Source organism: Dermochelys coriacea, chromosome 16 (genome assembly GCF_009764565.3).
Source record: "Dermochelys coriacea isolate rDerCor1 chromosome 16, rDerCor1.pri.v4, whole genome shotgun sequence".
Classification (NCBI taxonomy): domain Eukaryota; kingdom Metazoa; phylum Chordata; order Testudines; family Dermochelyidae; genus Dermochelys; species Dermochelys coriacea.
Window position 1 is genome coordinate 7,306,411 of NC_050083.1, and position 14,129 is coordinate 7,320,539.

General features: G+C 41.3%; 1 protein-coding gene across 15 annotated transcripts in view; it reads left to right on the top strand.

Annotated features, from left to right (window-relative positions):
- Positions 1-14,129, top strand: part of CACNA1B (calcium voltage-gated channel subunit alpha1 B) — a 505,831-nt gene that overhangs the window by 358,451 nt on the left and 133,251 nt on the right. For 12 of the 15 annotated variants that reach the window (XM_043498957.1, XM_038374486.2, XM_043498961.1 and 9 more), the window contains 2 exons: positions 3,794-3,900; positions 11,820-11,882. In XM_043498957.1, coding sequence (XP_043354892.1) covers positions 3,794-3,900; positions 11,820-11,882 — 170 coding nt within the window. The remainder of the gene's footprint in view (positions 1-3,793; positions 3,901-11,819; positions 11,883-14,129) is intronic. The other 3 variants (XM_043498963.1, XM_043498965.1, XM_043498968.1) reach the window with 1 other exon arrangement.

The following is a 14,129-nucleotide window of genomic DNA, read 5'->3' on the forward strand; positions in this document are numbered from 1 at the left end:
TGGGGGCTGGCGGCTGGGAGCTGTGATGGGCCCTGCTGCCTGCAACTGCTGAGAGCTCTGGGGCCCCTGCTGGCTGACCGCTTCAGCCCTTCTGGCCCCAGAGCTGATGCGGAAAATGTCACTGACTGAGGGTTCTGGTGCGCTCAGATTCTGAAAGCTGGGAATGGGTGACGGAGGATGGATCATTGATGATGATGACATAATCATGATGATTACCTGTTCTGTTAGAATCATAGAATATTCGGGTTGGAAGGGACCTCAGGAGGTCATCTAGTCCAACCCCCTGCTCAAAGCAGGACCAATCCCCAACTAAATCATCCCAGCCAGGGCTTTGTCAAGCCTGACCTTAAAAACCTCAAGGGAAGGAGATTCCACCACCTCCCTAGGTAACGCATTCCAGTGCTTCACCACCCTCCTAGTGAAAAAGTTTTTCCTAATATCCAACCTAAACCTCCCCCACTGCAACTTGAGACCATTACTCCTTGTTCTGTCATCTGCTACCACTGAGAACAGTCTAGATCCATCCTCTTCGGACTCGCCTTTCAGGTAGTTGAAAGCAGCTATCAAATCCCCCCTCATTCTTCTCTTCTGCAGACTAAACAATCCCAGTTCTCTCAGCCTCTCCTCATCAGTCATGTGTTCCAGCCCCCTAATCATTTTTGTTGCCCTCCGCTGGACTCTTTCCAATTTTTCCACATCCTTCTTGTAGTGTAGGGCCCAAAACTGGACACAGTTCTCCAGATGAGGCCTCGCCAATGTCGAATAGAGGGGAACGATCACGTCCCTCGATCTGCTGGCAATGCCCCTACTTATACATCCCAAAATGCCCTTCCCTCTGAAGCATCTGGCATTGACCACTGTCAGAAGACAAGATACTGGCAGATGGACCTTTGATCTGACCCAGTATGGACGTTCTTATGTTCTTATGACCTCCGAGACATAATCTTAGCCTTAATGATGATAATCCTGAGCATTCATATCAAAGTTTTCATCCATTGATCAGATGCATGTTCTAGTGTAGGGATCATGGACTAGATATCAGCTTCAGGGAAGGAATGATGATCAAGTGGTTAGAGCACAGGACGGGGAGACAGGAATGCTGGGTTCTGTTCAGACCCCTGAAGTGTCCCCAGGCAAATCACTTATAACCTTCCTATCTGCTTTCCTTTCTGTAAAATGAGGATACTGATAGAGATGTATGACCCAGGGTGGCAGCTGCTGCTGTTGTTAGTAGTAGTAATATTGGATTTGTATTACTATAGCAACTATGAGCCCCAGTCATGTGCCAGGACCTACTATGATACACACTGTAAAAGCACTGTCTCTGCCTCAAAGAGAGCTTACAATTTAAGTGTAAGACAGAAGTTTAATTAATATGTGTATAATGATTTGAGAACCCTGGATAGAGGGTGCTACAGAACTATTCCTGTCTTTATTTTAGTATGAAACACTTGTCTGCTAAACACTAGTTGTTCTAAGTTATGTATTGCTAAATTTGTAAATACAATAGGAGTTTTCTTGAGCTACAGAGTCTATCAAAATGTAGTGCTGCAGTTGAGAGTGGCTTAGAAGCAGGAAATGTAATTTTCTGCTTTCTAAGGTTTATGTTCAGTGAATGGGTTATTAAAAAAAAAGACAATGACAATATTTAAACCTTTGTGATCGTATTAAATCTGGCTAGAACTTGGGAGAAGAGACAATCGAAGAACCCCAGCCCATAGAAGCAAAACAGTCAAACCTTTATCAAATTACAGCACTTTCAGATTTTATACCCCAAAGGGTTCATATTCTTCAGAATAAAAAATATACATTTGACTTACAGTAAGAGTCTCAAGTCATTGATAAATGTACTGGAAGTTGGCAACTGAGAAACATTGACTTTGTATAATTGTTTAATGGAGCATTTTCATCTTGGTCTGGCTTGGATTCCTTCTTTAACTGCAATGAGGATTTGCTCATTATAGATGTACTAATATCTGGAGATTAAAAAGCAAGCTTGAAAGCCTAATGGCAGAGGGTTTTTTTCCACATCTATAATTCACTGTCATTTTTGTCTCTTGAAAAGAGGAAAGAAAAGGAGATCAATTTCAAAGTGAGTTAAATCTGATCAAATACTATTAAATTCAGACCAGTTACTTTTTCTTGCCTGTTCCAGGGTGGAGAAATCCATGTGTAGGCTATGCACTAGTTAATATCTCACAAAGCTAATCTTCAACAGCAGGAAGTGATCAAATAGCATCCTACAGAGTGCTATCGTGTGGTCTATAACTGACTTCATCTTTGAAGAGTGATTATACTCAGAATATTGATGTTAAAAGTGGCATTATAGGGTTCCATGTTTCTTTCCATAATTTCCCTGACAAATTTGACTAGTTTGAAAGTTAGAAAGGCTGGCCCTGGGATCTGAGCCCAGCCAGGTTCCTTGGCTCACCATCAGAAATAAAGATTCAGCAGTCAGAACAAAACAACCGTGTTGATGATGCACTAGTTGAACACAGTAGATCACGCTTCTGCACCTGTATGGGTCCTGCAATGCTAACAAGAGTGGCAAACATAGAAAACAGTTATGGGATTTTTTGGAAGAGTCAACTGATACGTTTCTCAAGACACACATGGAGCAGACCTGCTGTAGAGGTCTGCTTGAGCCTAGTTTTAAAGCCTGACCTGAGCCGACCAGAGCTTGAGTGCGTCAAGTTGTTTTCAGACCTGACCGAAACCCAACACTTCCCCCTGAACCTGGGTCAGCACTGCCGTCACCTTATCCTTGGGGCTTTACTTGGTGGGGGTGTCCCACTCCTTATGCCCCATGGGGTTGGTACAGTGACTGGGAGAACATGAGCCACAGTACCACACACTCCACAGCACACAAAGCGCAGCAAGGTGGTGGTGGCTGGCAAGAGTGGGGCATGCAGCTGCCGCTTCACAAACCCCCAAGCAGGAGGAGGTGATCGGAGACTACTTGACCCGAGCCCGAACAGGTCGGGTCATTTAACCCAAGCCTGGTATTTGGATCCCGTCGAGTTCAGGTCAGGTTGCAAACTTCTGCTGAGTAAAAAGGAGCTATCTTTACATGAGCATCTTTCTGGCCATAACCATAATTTAATATGGCTTCCGAGTTCAGGTCCGCTAGGGTAAATCTGAAGTAACTCAGTTGAAATCAATGGAGTTACACCCGTGTAAAATTGGTATGAATAAGTTCAGATTCAGCTCCTCTGGTACATTATTTGTTTTAAGAAAAAATATTTTCAGTCTGATCAATGGAACATGGCCTTATTTTACACCCAAAATGTCATGCTCTTATATATTCTCTTTCCACATTGTGGCACATGTTGCCTGATTATGATAAGAGGTATAAGACGACGCCCTCAGAGACTGGAGATCCAGCCAGCATGCAGTGCTCCCTCTTGGCTGAGTAGAAGGAACCTAAGCAGAAGGAACCACACAGAACCTTGCATTGTAGGATTTCTAGTCTTGACAGACTTTGCCACTATATTAAAGATGAGGGCAGCTGCCACCAGCTCCATTTTATGCAGCCTTCAGACTCCTCATAACTTGCTAATATGGCAATAGACAGGTAAAGCCCATGGGCCCTGCTCAGGAAAATATGCTCTAACGAATCATGCAGGTTTAACAAAAAACGAATGCAGTGTTTCAGAGTGTTTAACTGTTATTTAGTTAAAAGTGGCTGTGACAGTTGTGTATCACTTGTGGTCATTTATGAGTTCAGTTGATTTTCATCCTAGGTCTTTAACTGAATGATGTAACCTTGGATTTGTCTTGATTTCGGAAACAGGATGAAGAGGAGATGGAAGAGGCTACCAATCAAAAGCTTGCGCTCCAGAAGGCCAAGGAGGTAGCAGAAGTCAGTCCCATGTCCGCAGCTAATATTTCCATAGCAGCGTAAGCGTAATTTTTTATAATTTGGGAACTTTTATCACTTTGTTTTTATTCTTCAGACTGAGTATATATCTGTTCCATTGGGCACATGAACTCCAATGTACAATATGGAGGACTAACAAGGGCTGTAGGTTGATTTGAATACTTCAGGGTCGATCACTTAGTTGTATGTTTTATTTGGTATCTATGCATTTAGTTGGTTTTTCTTTGAAATGTCATTGTCTCCACATCACTGGAAAAGAAATGCATTTTAGAGAATTTTTAAGTTGTCCTAGGAAAGACTTCACCAGGCGAACTATTATCATTTCACTTCAGACTTTCGTTCTGAAAGACGGGTATATATGAAATATAAAATATAGTTTAACTACAATAATCTGTGCTTTGACAACTGAATTGTAAAGATCACCTCCTGAATTTCAGACACAAAAGTGGCTTTGCATGCCCTTTGCTCTTAAAAAAAAAAAAAAAAAAAAAAAAAAAAAAAAGCCATTTGAGTGAGCAAAATGGGACACTGCACACGTGAACAGACACTCCTGTATACCTGGTTCACATTCAGAAGTATAATCTTGCACGTGCAAATGTAGGCTTTTGTGCATGGAAGTGGGCATGCTTGTGTGATCTCACTTTGGAAGAATGCTTAGAAAATATTACTCTTGGGGCCAGCTTTTCAAGTCTATGAATCTAAACTTCCCTTTGCAGAACATGTATAGGCAGGTGGAAATAAGTAATTTTCAGACATGTGCTGAGGTCTTTGAGGTCAGTGGGAGTTTTGCCTGCATAGGATAAGGACTGAATTTGGCACACACAATTGCTTCTTTGCACATATAATACACATTTTGCATGTGCTTCTTAGGGAGCCTGTGTTTGAAAATGAAGACATTTTGAAATGTATTGATTGACACACACCATTATTCTGGAAGTTTATGCAACTTCATGGGGAAGTTCGAGTGTCTTTGTGTCAAAAAGACTGCCCTGCTGTTTGCTGGGAGCTGCAAGTATTTCTCAACAGCCTCCAGTCCTCAGAAAGGGGCAGTTGGAAATTACTCCAAGGAGCAGGGAAACTTATTTAGAATAATTTCCTGTCCAATTGTATTCCCAAAATATCTGTTGTCCAGAGAGAACCCTATTTAACTGAACAATTTTCTAATATATTTTCCCCAATGTAAATCCAACTCATAAGGCCTTCATTAGTGTGTATTCAATCTAGAATGATGTTATTTCAGCAACAATGGCACATATGAAACTTGTTCACTAAATTTGAAAAAAAGAAAAGAATATTCCTAATCTGTTTAGCTTTTTTTTGCAATTCATATTTGTAGAATACGTATATGGTTAGAATTATAGATCGTTCTCCTTGTTATAATGATTTGCCAGCCTCAAAAAGTATTCACATAAGAAAAATTACTCTTTTTCTTTGATGTACTTCTGTGTACTGTAATTTTAAAATGTAAGATGGCATTGTTTATGGTATTATTATTATAGAATGATTGCATATGGGAAGATTACTTAGAACCCCAAACTCCCATCAACTTTAATGGGCCCAGGATTTCACCCCAGATTCTTAGTTACTGACAATAGTTTTAGTCCCTGATTTTTCATCAGGCTTTAATCTGGTTTTTGATCTCACATATTCAGTTTTGTGACTACAGTTACATGCGAGTGCAAAACTGCAAGTTACTATTTGTTGTGTCTACAGTTATATCTGCTCAGACATCTATGTGCCTGATTTATAGGTACATTCAGGTGGTTAGGCTTATAAAATGAATGCCGTTGCAGGTGCAATTAGTTGTTTCCATGTTTAACTGCAGTAGCAAAATTGTGTTTGCAATACTAGAGGCCACATTTGGAAATGTAGAACTTATTCTCTCAACAGTGTGTCTCTAGACAAGTTGTGAGATACTTACACAGGCTACTGTGATTTAGTTGCATGTGTGAGTGTGTGATATTAGGTTGGGAGAAAGACTGAAGAATAAATAGATGAGTGACTGAACGAATAAACACAAAGAAGAACAGATTACTGGTTAGAAGGTAAGTAGATGTGTGAATGGATTGTTGGTTGGTGTCAGGTGGTTTAACAGATGGATGTAACAGAGGATCTGAGTGATCTATCCACACTGAACTTTTTTCTTTGAAATTTGTGTTTATAATTTTAATAGGTCTTTATTTTTAAAAGAGGCTTTATTTGATTATTTTCCTTTTAAATTTACTTTTCAAAAAGCATATTTTAAAATGAATTTCTATCATAACTGATTACCTGAGTATAAACCAATATTGTGAAAATGACGGGTTTCAGAGTAGCAGCCGTGTTAGTTTATATTCGCAAAAAGAAAAGGACGACTTGTGGCACCTTAGAGACTAACAAATTTATTTGAGCATAAGCTTTCGTGAGCTACAGCTCACTTCATCGGATGCATTCGGTGGAAAATACAGTGGGAAGATTTATATACACACGCACACAGAGAACATGAAACAATGGGTTTTATCATACACACTGCAAGGAGAGTGATCACTTAAGATGAGCTATTACCAGCGGGGGTTGGGGGGGAAGAGAGTGGATGGTCATTATACAAAGTAAAACTATTTCCCCATGCTATTTCCCCCCCCCACACACACACAGACCCCACTGTTCCTCAGACATTCTTGTCAACTGCTGGAAAAGGCCCACCTTGATTATCACCACTAAAGGTTTTCTTCCTCCCTTCTCCCCCCGCCTTGCTGGTAATAGCTCATCTTAAGTGATCACTCTCCTTACAGTGTGTATGGTAACACCCATTGTTTCATGTTCTCTGTGTGTGCATATAAATCTCCCCACTGTATTTTCCACCAAATGCATCCGATGAAGGGAGCTGTAGCTCACGAAAGCTTATGCTCAAATAAATTTGTTAGTCTCTAAGGGGCCACAAGTCCTCCTGTTCTTATTATGAAAATGTATTTCAAAAGTCCCTCTGCCTGTGTCAACTAAAATAACTCTTGCTCACTTTCCGTGCTCTGTAGAGAGAGTGCTGTGGTTCAAGTGTTTTCTTAGTAATGTTGTTCCTGTTAGCAGAATGGTTCTCGATTAACATTGTGGTTTGACTCTTCATATGATTTGTTGTTAATTTGGTGGACCTGTCCTTCGGGTTCCTAGAACCTACAGAGGTGGCAACACCTTCCCGGTACTCAGTCTGGAAAAAAGTCATTTTTATTTTCCCTCCCTGGTGTTTCAACAGTAAGGTGCTGTGCTTGCTGCTTTGCTTCTATTCCTTGTCAGTTTTGTAATATTTGTGCTTTCAGTGGGAGCAAATCCTGCACCCCTTCGTCTAACCCTCTTCGCTCCTATTTCCTCATCTTAGCAAAGTCTACGTTTCAGAAACTCCTTATCGTGCATTTACACTACAGTGGGTGGCAGCATACCCAAGTTTGCCATCCTCAAGCATTACTGCAATGTATATATATTGTGCATTTGTTTGTATGTGGAGCTGTATATGTATATCCATATGCCTGTGATTGTCTGTATTTGTCCTTTTGCTCTGCTATGGAAAATAACCTCATTTAACAACGGCTAAGCTCCAGGAAGAATTCAGCTTACTGACTCAGTTACCGAACTTGCTTTCTAGGCTACAAAGGTTAGTTACTTCTTTAGTAGGTCAACCTAATTTCAGCGTATTAAGTGACATTTTAGAATTTTGCAGATGCATAGGATTCAGTGCGAACAAGGATTATTTTGTGGTTGATAGATAGTGAAGTCCTACTACTGAACCTTGAAACTGTTTTAATAATTTATTGATCTATGCAGTCAAGTAAGGATATCATCAGTCTCATAACTGACTCAGAAGGTGCTATATTATAATTCTGCATCTATAACTGGGAGAGGCAATGAAGTAAGTTACTACAGTCGGTTTGTAGCTCCTGGTTTGTTGATCTTTAAGGATGTCAGTGATTCAACTTCTACTCCATAAAAAGGGCTAATAGGAGTGGATTGATTTAGCTATGACTTGGCTTTTTTTACCTGGTGAACTCTATCCTGAATAGACTTATTATTTACTTTTTCAGGATTGAAGCTGATGTGGGACATTTTTCTGTTGAGATGTTTGTTTTAAAACAAGATGTTTGTTTAATCTGTGTTTGACATTTTAGTTTATCGTTTTTCATTCTGGTTTTGTGATTTTTTTTTCTGTTTAGCGTTTTCCTTGCTTTATTGTTTCTTGAGGTGAGTTTGGGTTTGTTCAGTTTACCCAGAGTCGTCCTTTGAAAACCTCAGTTTCATATAGCATTTTAATTGCTCGGCCTCGTGAACTGAGCTACTGTAATAACAGATGGGACTACACAACAAGCCATTGGTGCAGCTTCCTTGGTGGCGAAAATGGAGGAGAGAGGGGGAAGCCCATTTTAGGGGAATTCCCCTTTAATTGGAGGGTTCATTAGCTGATAGAACATGTTATTGGGAGGCAGGAATCAGTGCTTTGCTTCTTGCTCTGCCACTAATTCATGATGGGAGTTGGGGCAACTCATTTAACTTTTCTGTATCTCGGTGGGGAAAACAGGGTGGTGACTTATTAACTTTGTGGAGCGTGAGACTTCATCAGTCAGTGTGTAAAGCACTTTGAGTCCTTCTGTGAGAGGCACCAGAGAAGTGCATTGCATCAGGACCGAGGATTGAGGCACAACCCCCCTATTTCAAAATGTCATTTTTTGTAGTTAAATTTGTTGTTTCACAAACCTTCAGTCCCAAACACCACACCTTTGAGTTCCCCCTCCACCTCTTCTTTCCCAGCCAGAGATGCACCAATGTCATGTACAAAAGGGGCTGCATTAAACAAAAGCACGCACCAGCTCTATTCACAGTTCAGTTGACCAGTCTGACAGACAATTTATAACTCATAAAGGAATCTGAAGCCCCACGCAAGCAAATCCACTTCCCCACTGGCACTCAAAGGCTACGGATGCAGAACTTGTGCTTAAAATAAATAACTTTTTTATTTGTTTGTTCCTGTGTTTTCAATGGTCTGCCTCAAACTCTTCTTGGGGAAAGTCTTAAAATAGCAACTACAGCGGCAGCAACAGCCAAATTACTAAATTTATAACAACCTGCAAAATAGTTGTGCTTAAGTTGTCACATTGAGTGATTTTTTTTTCAAGGTGGTAATGGTTTTGAGTTGTAGCTGGCTTCCAAGAGTCTAAGCATACCTTGCTGTACAACAGGTCTCCAGCTGGAGATTTTGATGGGAGAGGGAATCCCCAGATATGATGGCTCTAGCTCTGTATGGAGTGATAAGGAGACAGTTTCTCCTTATAGTGGAATATATGGGCCAAATCCCGCACTAAGAGCCATCTGTAGGACCGACCACGTAATTGACCACTTTAAATGAATCTGTGTTTTCCAATTATCGACCCACTCTGTTAGGTGTCGGGTTTTTGCTGGTCCCTTATGTAGTTGCTTAAGGCATTTTACTTGTGTGCTCAGCTAAAACCTCCTGCTCACAGGTAAACCCTACCAATTGCTTTGCTAGCTCTGACCCAAGGGTGCTGCCAACTCATCATAAATTGGTAAATAAATAAAAGATGTGATGTTAAAATACCAAAGACAATACATGAAAGAGCAGGTACAGTAGCACACTTCCATCTTTCACTAACACTTCTTAGTGGTCATCTGTCCCTTTTGTACAGGTTTGGGGATGAAGATCTGGGCGGGTTGTTCTGTTTCCTCTTGTCTCTGGAATTCTGTGGTCTCTTCTACAGTCGTTGTTGGGCATGGCTCTTGCTAACCAATAGAACCCTGCAAGAAATATGCCTGAATAACTAGAAAATAAAAAGGTCTGTGTATGATGACATATAGATTAGAAGAAGCGTTCTTTTTATCTTGCCGGCTTGTCATTTCTTCCCTCTTCCTGCTCCCTGAATGTGCTGGTGTGTGGGCTACTGTGACTCTTCCTGTTAGTTTGTTTTTTTGCCCTTTTTGTCATGTAACTGTGAATCAGCAAACAGCTGCCTGGAAAGACACTCTCTCTCTCTCTCTCTCTCTCTCTCTCTCTCTCTCTCTCTCTCTCTCTCATGGTAAGTAGCAGCAAGCAAACTCAAATACCTCCTCCACTTTGCTTTGAAAAAGGAGGCTGTCTTTGCCCTATGAGTCTACATAGTGTGATTTCAGTATGAAATTAGTTGATGGATATTGCAGAACAGGGATTCCAGCAATTGTGACAGAGAGAAATGGACCTCTGGGAGCCCTTTTGCAGGACTTTCGTAGTCATGTTTGGCCAGGTACAGGGATGTTTGGCAGCATCATTGTGGGGCCTTCATCCTGCACTGGACCAAATGAGGCAATGAGGAATATGATGATAAGCATAAGTGTTTTGCCAAGGGATTTTGAGATGTGCTTTAAGCAATAAAATGCTTCAGGTTGCCCCTATGCCTCCACAAACACCTTTGCCAGTGCTGGTTCTCCTTTCCCAGAATCTCGGATGAGTGAAGCCATGACTGGTACATTCTCTGCTATCTTAAGTTTTCTGCCTAGTTTGCTCAGGCCATTCTACCCAGACTTTAGACATTTATCCAATCGTAGGATCCTTGCTGGGGGCTTCATTCAACATCCTGTGGATGCAGCGTCCAGCCAAATCAAGAAATAAAGGAGTACCAGCTTTGGTGACCCCATAACAATAATTTCCCTTTAAAAATGTAAAGTGCCAGTATTGAAGGGTCAAAAATGCTCCAGTTTGTTTCAGTGCAGTATAAAATATACTAATAATGAGGTTACAGCAAAATAACCGTATGATTGCTCCCCAAGACCATTTATTCCAAGCAAAGCCAAGTAAGTGTCTTTAATGATTGCTCCCCCACACAAGCTATCCAAGGCCCTATAAGGCAGTGTTATATATACATACACTTCACCTTGGTCTACTTTTAATTTTATAATACATTGTTACTTAATATCCTGTGGATTTGTAATGTATATATTTAAAATTCCACCAGTTCATCCTGCTTTCTCCCCTCCAACCGCATCTTCTTCTTAGGGGCAATATCCTATTATCTGGGCCTTCTGGCTTTATAGCACCGGTTGTTAGCTAAATAAAACCCACAAAAAGCCAGTGGAAATAAATCAATGTTTAAACTGAAAGTGGTAAATTCAGAAAGAGGACTGGTTATATTTTCCACCTCCTGGGAGGGGTCTATAGACAATGTAATGTTGCAAAAAATAAATATATAGAATTATTTTTAAAATTAGAACTAAGTCTCCCTTTAAGTGCTAGAACAGGCAGAAACTGCCCCCCAATCTGTCAAATCCACCTGCTACTGCATTTCAAGTCATCCCCCTCCCCCCCCAGGCCAGGTTAGGCAGTCACATGTGTTAAATGGAGGTAAATCTACCAAATAAAATATGGAAATAAAAAGGCATTTGTTCACGTTTGACACACAGACATGCTTCCTCTTGCCCGTGCGGATGGTATATCCTCAGGGCTAGGCCCTTTTTCCCCTACCCCATGGATGCTACGATAACCTGAGTTGGAATTGGTGGCCTTGTGTCCTTCTCTTAGTTCAAAATGAATCATTGCAGTACATGCTGTAAATGCAAACTCCACCTGTTTCTACAAAGACCTCTGCTCTGGGACCCTGACGGTAGCTTGTGCAGAGGACTCTGGCTATGTGAGTACAGCATATTGCAGCATAAAGTCTTACTATCATCTTGTGTCTTTTGGTTCACCTTTTTATATTTTCTTTTGGCTCCGGTTTGATTTTCTAGTTGTTTTCCTTTTAACTAGAAGACGATGTCTCTGTGGCTTCCACACTTTCTGAAGCTTGTCCGGGCTCCTTCCAAGATGCACACTGCGGCCTGCATTCGATAGGACACAGCCTGTATGAGTCTCCTCCCGATGTCTTTTATAGTTTCTCTTCTCTTCTTTATTTTCTCACCTTTTTTGTTTTTTGTTTTTTGTTTTTTGCATGTGCAGTTTTGTAAAGCAAACTCGAGGTACTGTATCTCGCAGCTCGTCAGTCTCCAGCGTAAATTCACCGTGAGTTGCTCTCTGTTACAATATTCAGTAAATGGATTTATGATATATAGCTATATATTTATAAACCTCCCTGCTTCCGACCCTCCTTATGCCTTCCCCCTTCCCTTGTTTTTTTCCAAAAGTCATTCACATCATTGTGGAAAACCTCCAGGCCAACATACGGTGGAAGGACTGGAAGGTGTACAGCAGTGCCATATAATGCTTGTGATTTGAGCGTGAGCAACTCTGTAGTGTTTTGTAATTGGGTGTGAATTCCTCCGCTTCTTTCCTTTTTTTTCTTTTCCCTTTTCTTCTTTCTGCCCTTCTCTTTTTCCTTTCCTTACTTAGTAGTTTTCCTTTCCTTTCCCTCTTACTTTCTTCCTTGCCCTCTTCCCTTTTTTTGTGGCCTATCTTGTTCTCACTTTTATTGTTTTCCTCTGTGTTATTTATACACTGGGCTAATGGTTTTGATGTACCACCAGTGTTTGCACTTTTGGTTCAGGAGGAGAATGGGGCCCTACCATGAGCGTGCTCTCTAAAATGAAAGCTAGAAGGGGAGAGTTTCAAAGGGGTCCAGCTTCTGGAAACAGGACTCAAATGGGACAATGTTTGAAAACTCTGCATAAATAACCCTTGGAAATTTGTTATAACAAGAGCAGACACGCTCCCCCACTCCCTCCTGGGGTTTGAGTTTAAAGCTCCAATGTATCCTAGAATTTCGCAAACACGGTGGTAGACCCTTCAGCCATTCCACCCACTTCCCATTAAAAATCCCCCCTCTTCAGGACTCATTGTGAATCATGAGTAGACTTCAAAGGTACACATTGCAGTTTTTTAGAAAATACCTTTGATCCCTTCCACGTCATCAACTCATTGAGTGTCTCTGGCTTATATTATACTTTTGTCATTTTGTGTTACTTTTCTCCAGTGTAATGCTCTTGGGCAGACAAGTAAGTGCAGTTCAGACACGAAGAGCCAGATTCTCAAGTGCGTCATAGTAGGGCTCAGTGCGCCCAAGCAGCTGGGAAACAGAAGGCTTTCCACCACCTTTCTGCCCCTTCCTCCCACTCCCTGATTCCAAACGGTGTCTCGGGTCCCATTGGCCCCGGGACAACTTAGAGATGTTTGGACTGGTTTCTCCAATCTCTGTTCACTTTGTGCCATGCTGGAAAATTCCCCCTTTGTAGGGGGAATCACTGTTGGTGCAAAGTTGGTGGAGAGCACTGTACTGCCTCCTTCACCAGTTGTGGCGTCTGTCTGTTGCTTAGTACACTGGAAGCCTCTTGCAGTATAAGGGGAGGCAGATGGAACAGAGAAGAAGGCGGAGGTTTGTCAGGAAAGGGGATGTGGTGAATTGAGTCTATGCCTGATTCTCTGCTGGTGTGGGTCTTTACTCCAGCAGTGTAACTTAAAACTGCACCAGAGCAGTGTAAAGCAGCTTTCGTGTAAATGTGAACCAGGCCCGTTATCTCTGAATTTGACCCATATTGCCCATCTTGTGGAGACGGGCAGGCTGCCCTTTTAGAAAACTGAATCTGAATGACAAGCACACAAATCACGGGAGTATCATTGACCCTAAAGCCATTTTACACTTGTTCAGTCACATAGTGGAGCCTTAAAGAAGGTGCAGATATAGTTTATATCCACATCAAGGCCCCTTCACACTAGCAGAGCAATACATGTGAATCAGGCCCATGGTGTGTAAGACAGATCTAGGATTCTGAAAGTTTAGCTAAGTCTGCATTTCTTTCTCTATACGGATCGGCAGTGCTTTTCCCCAGCAAAATACTTGTTTGGGTAAACAATTCACAGGATCCCATAGGTAGCTATCACTAATTATATGTTACATGTAGGATTTCCAGTATCCAGTTTGACCGATACAATCCCCTCTGTAATGAAATGTGAAGGACCCTGATTCTTAGTTATACTAAGGCCTACATGCAGTTTTTACACCAATGTAACTATTTTGGCTAGAGGTGTTGTTTTTTCTACGTAAACAGTTAAATCGGTACAATTCCCCCCTCCTCCCCCCCAAGTGTGGATACAGTTATACCAGTATAAAGGTGCCTTGTAGCTAATTCTCCTTCACTGTGGAAATACTTATACTGGTATAAGATACCTTTATATCAGGATAATTGCATGTACTCTATGGGGATTCAAACATTTTAGCTACACTGGTACAAAGAGGAATAATTTTTAGACAGGGCCTAAGACCATGCTCTAGTCATGTAAAGCACAAATAAAACTGACTTCCACTTTAACGCTGTT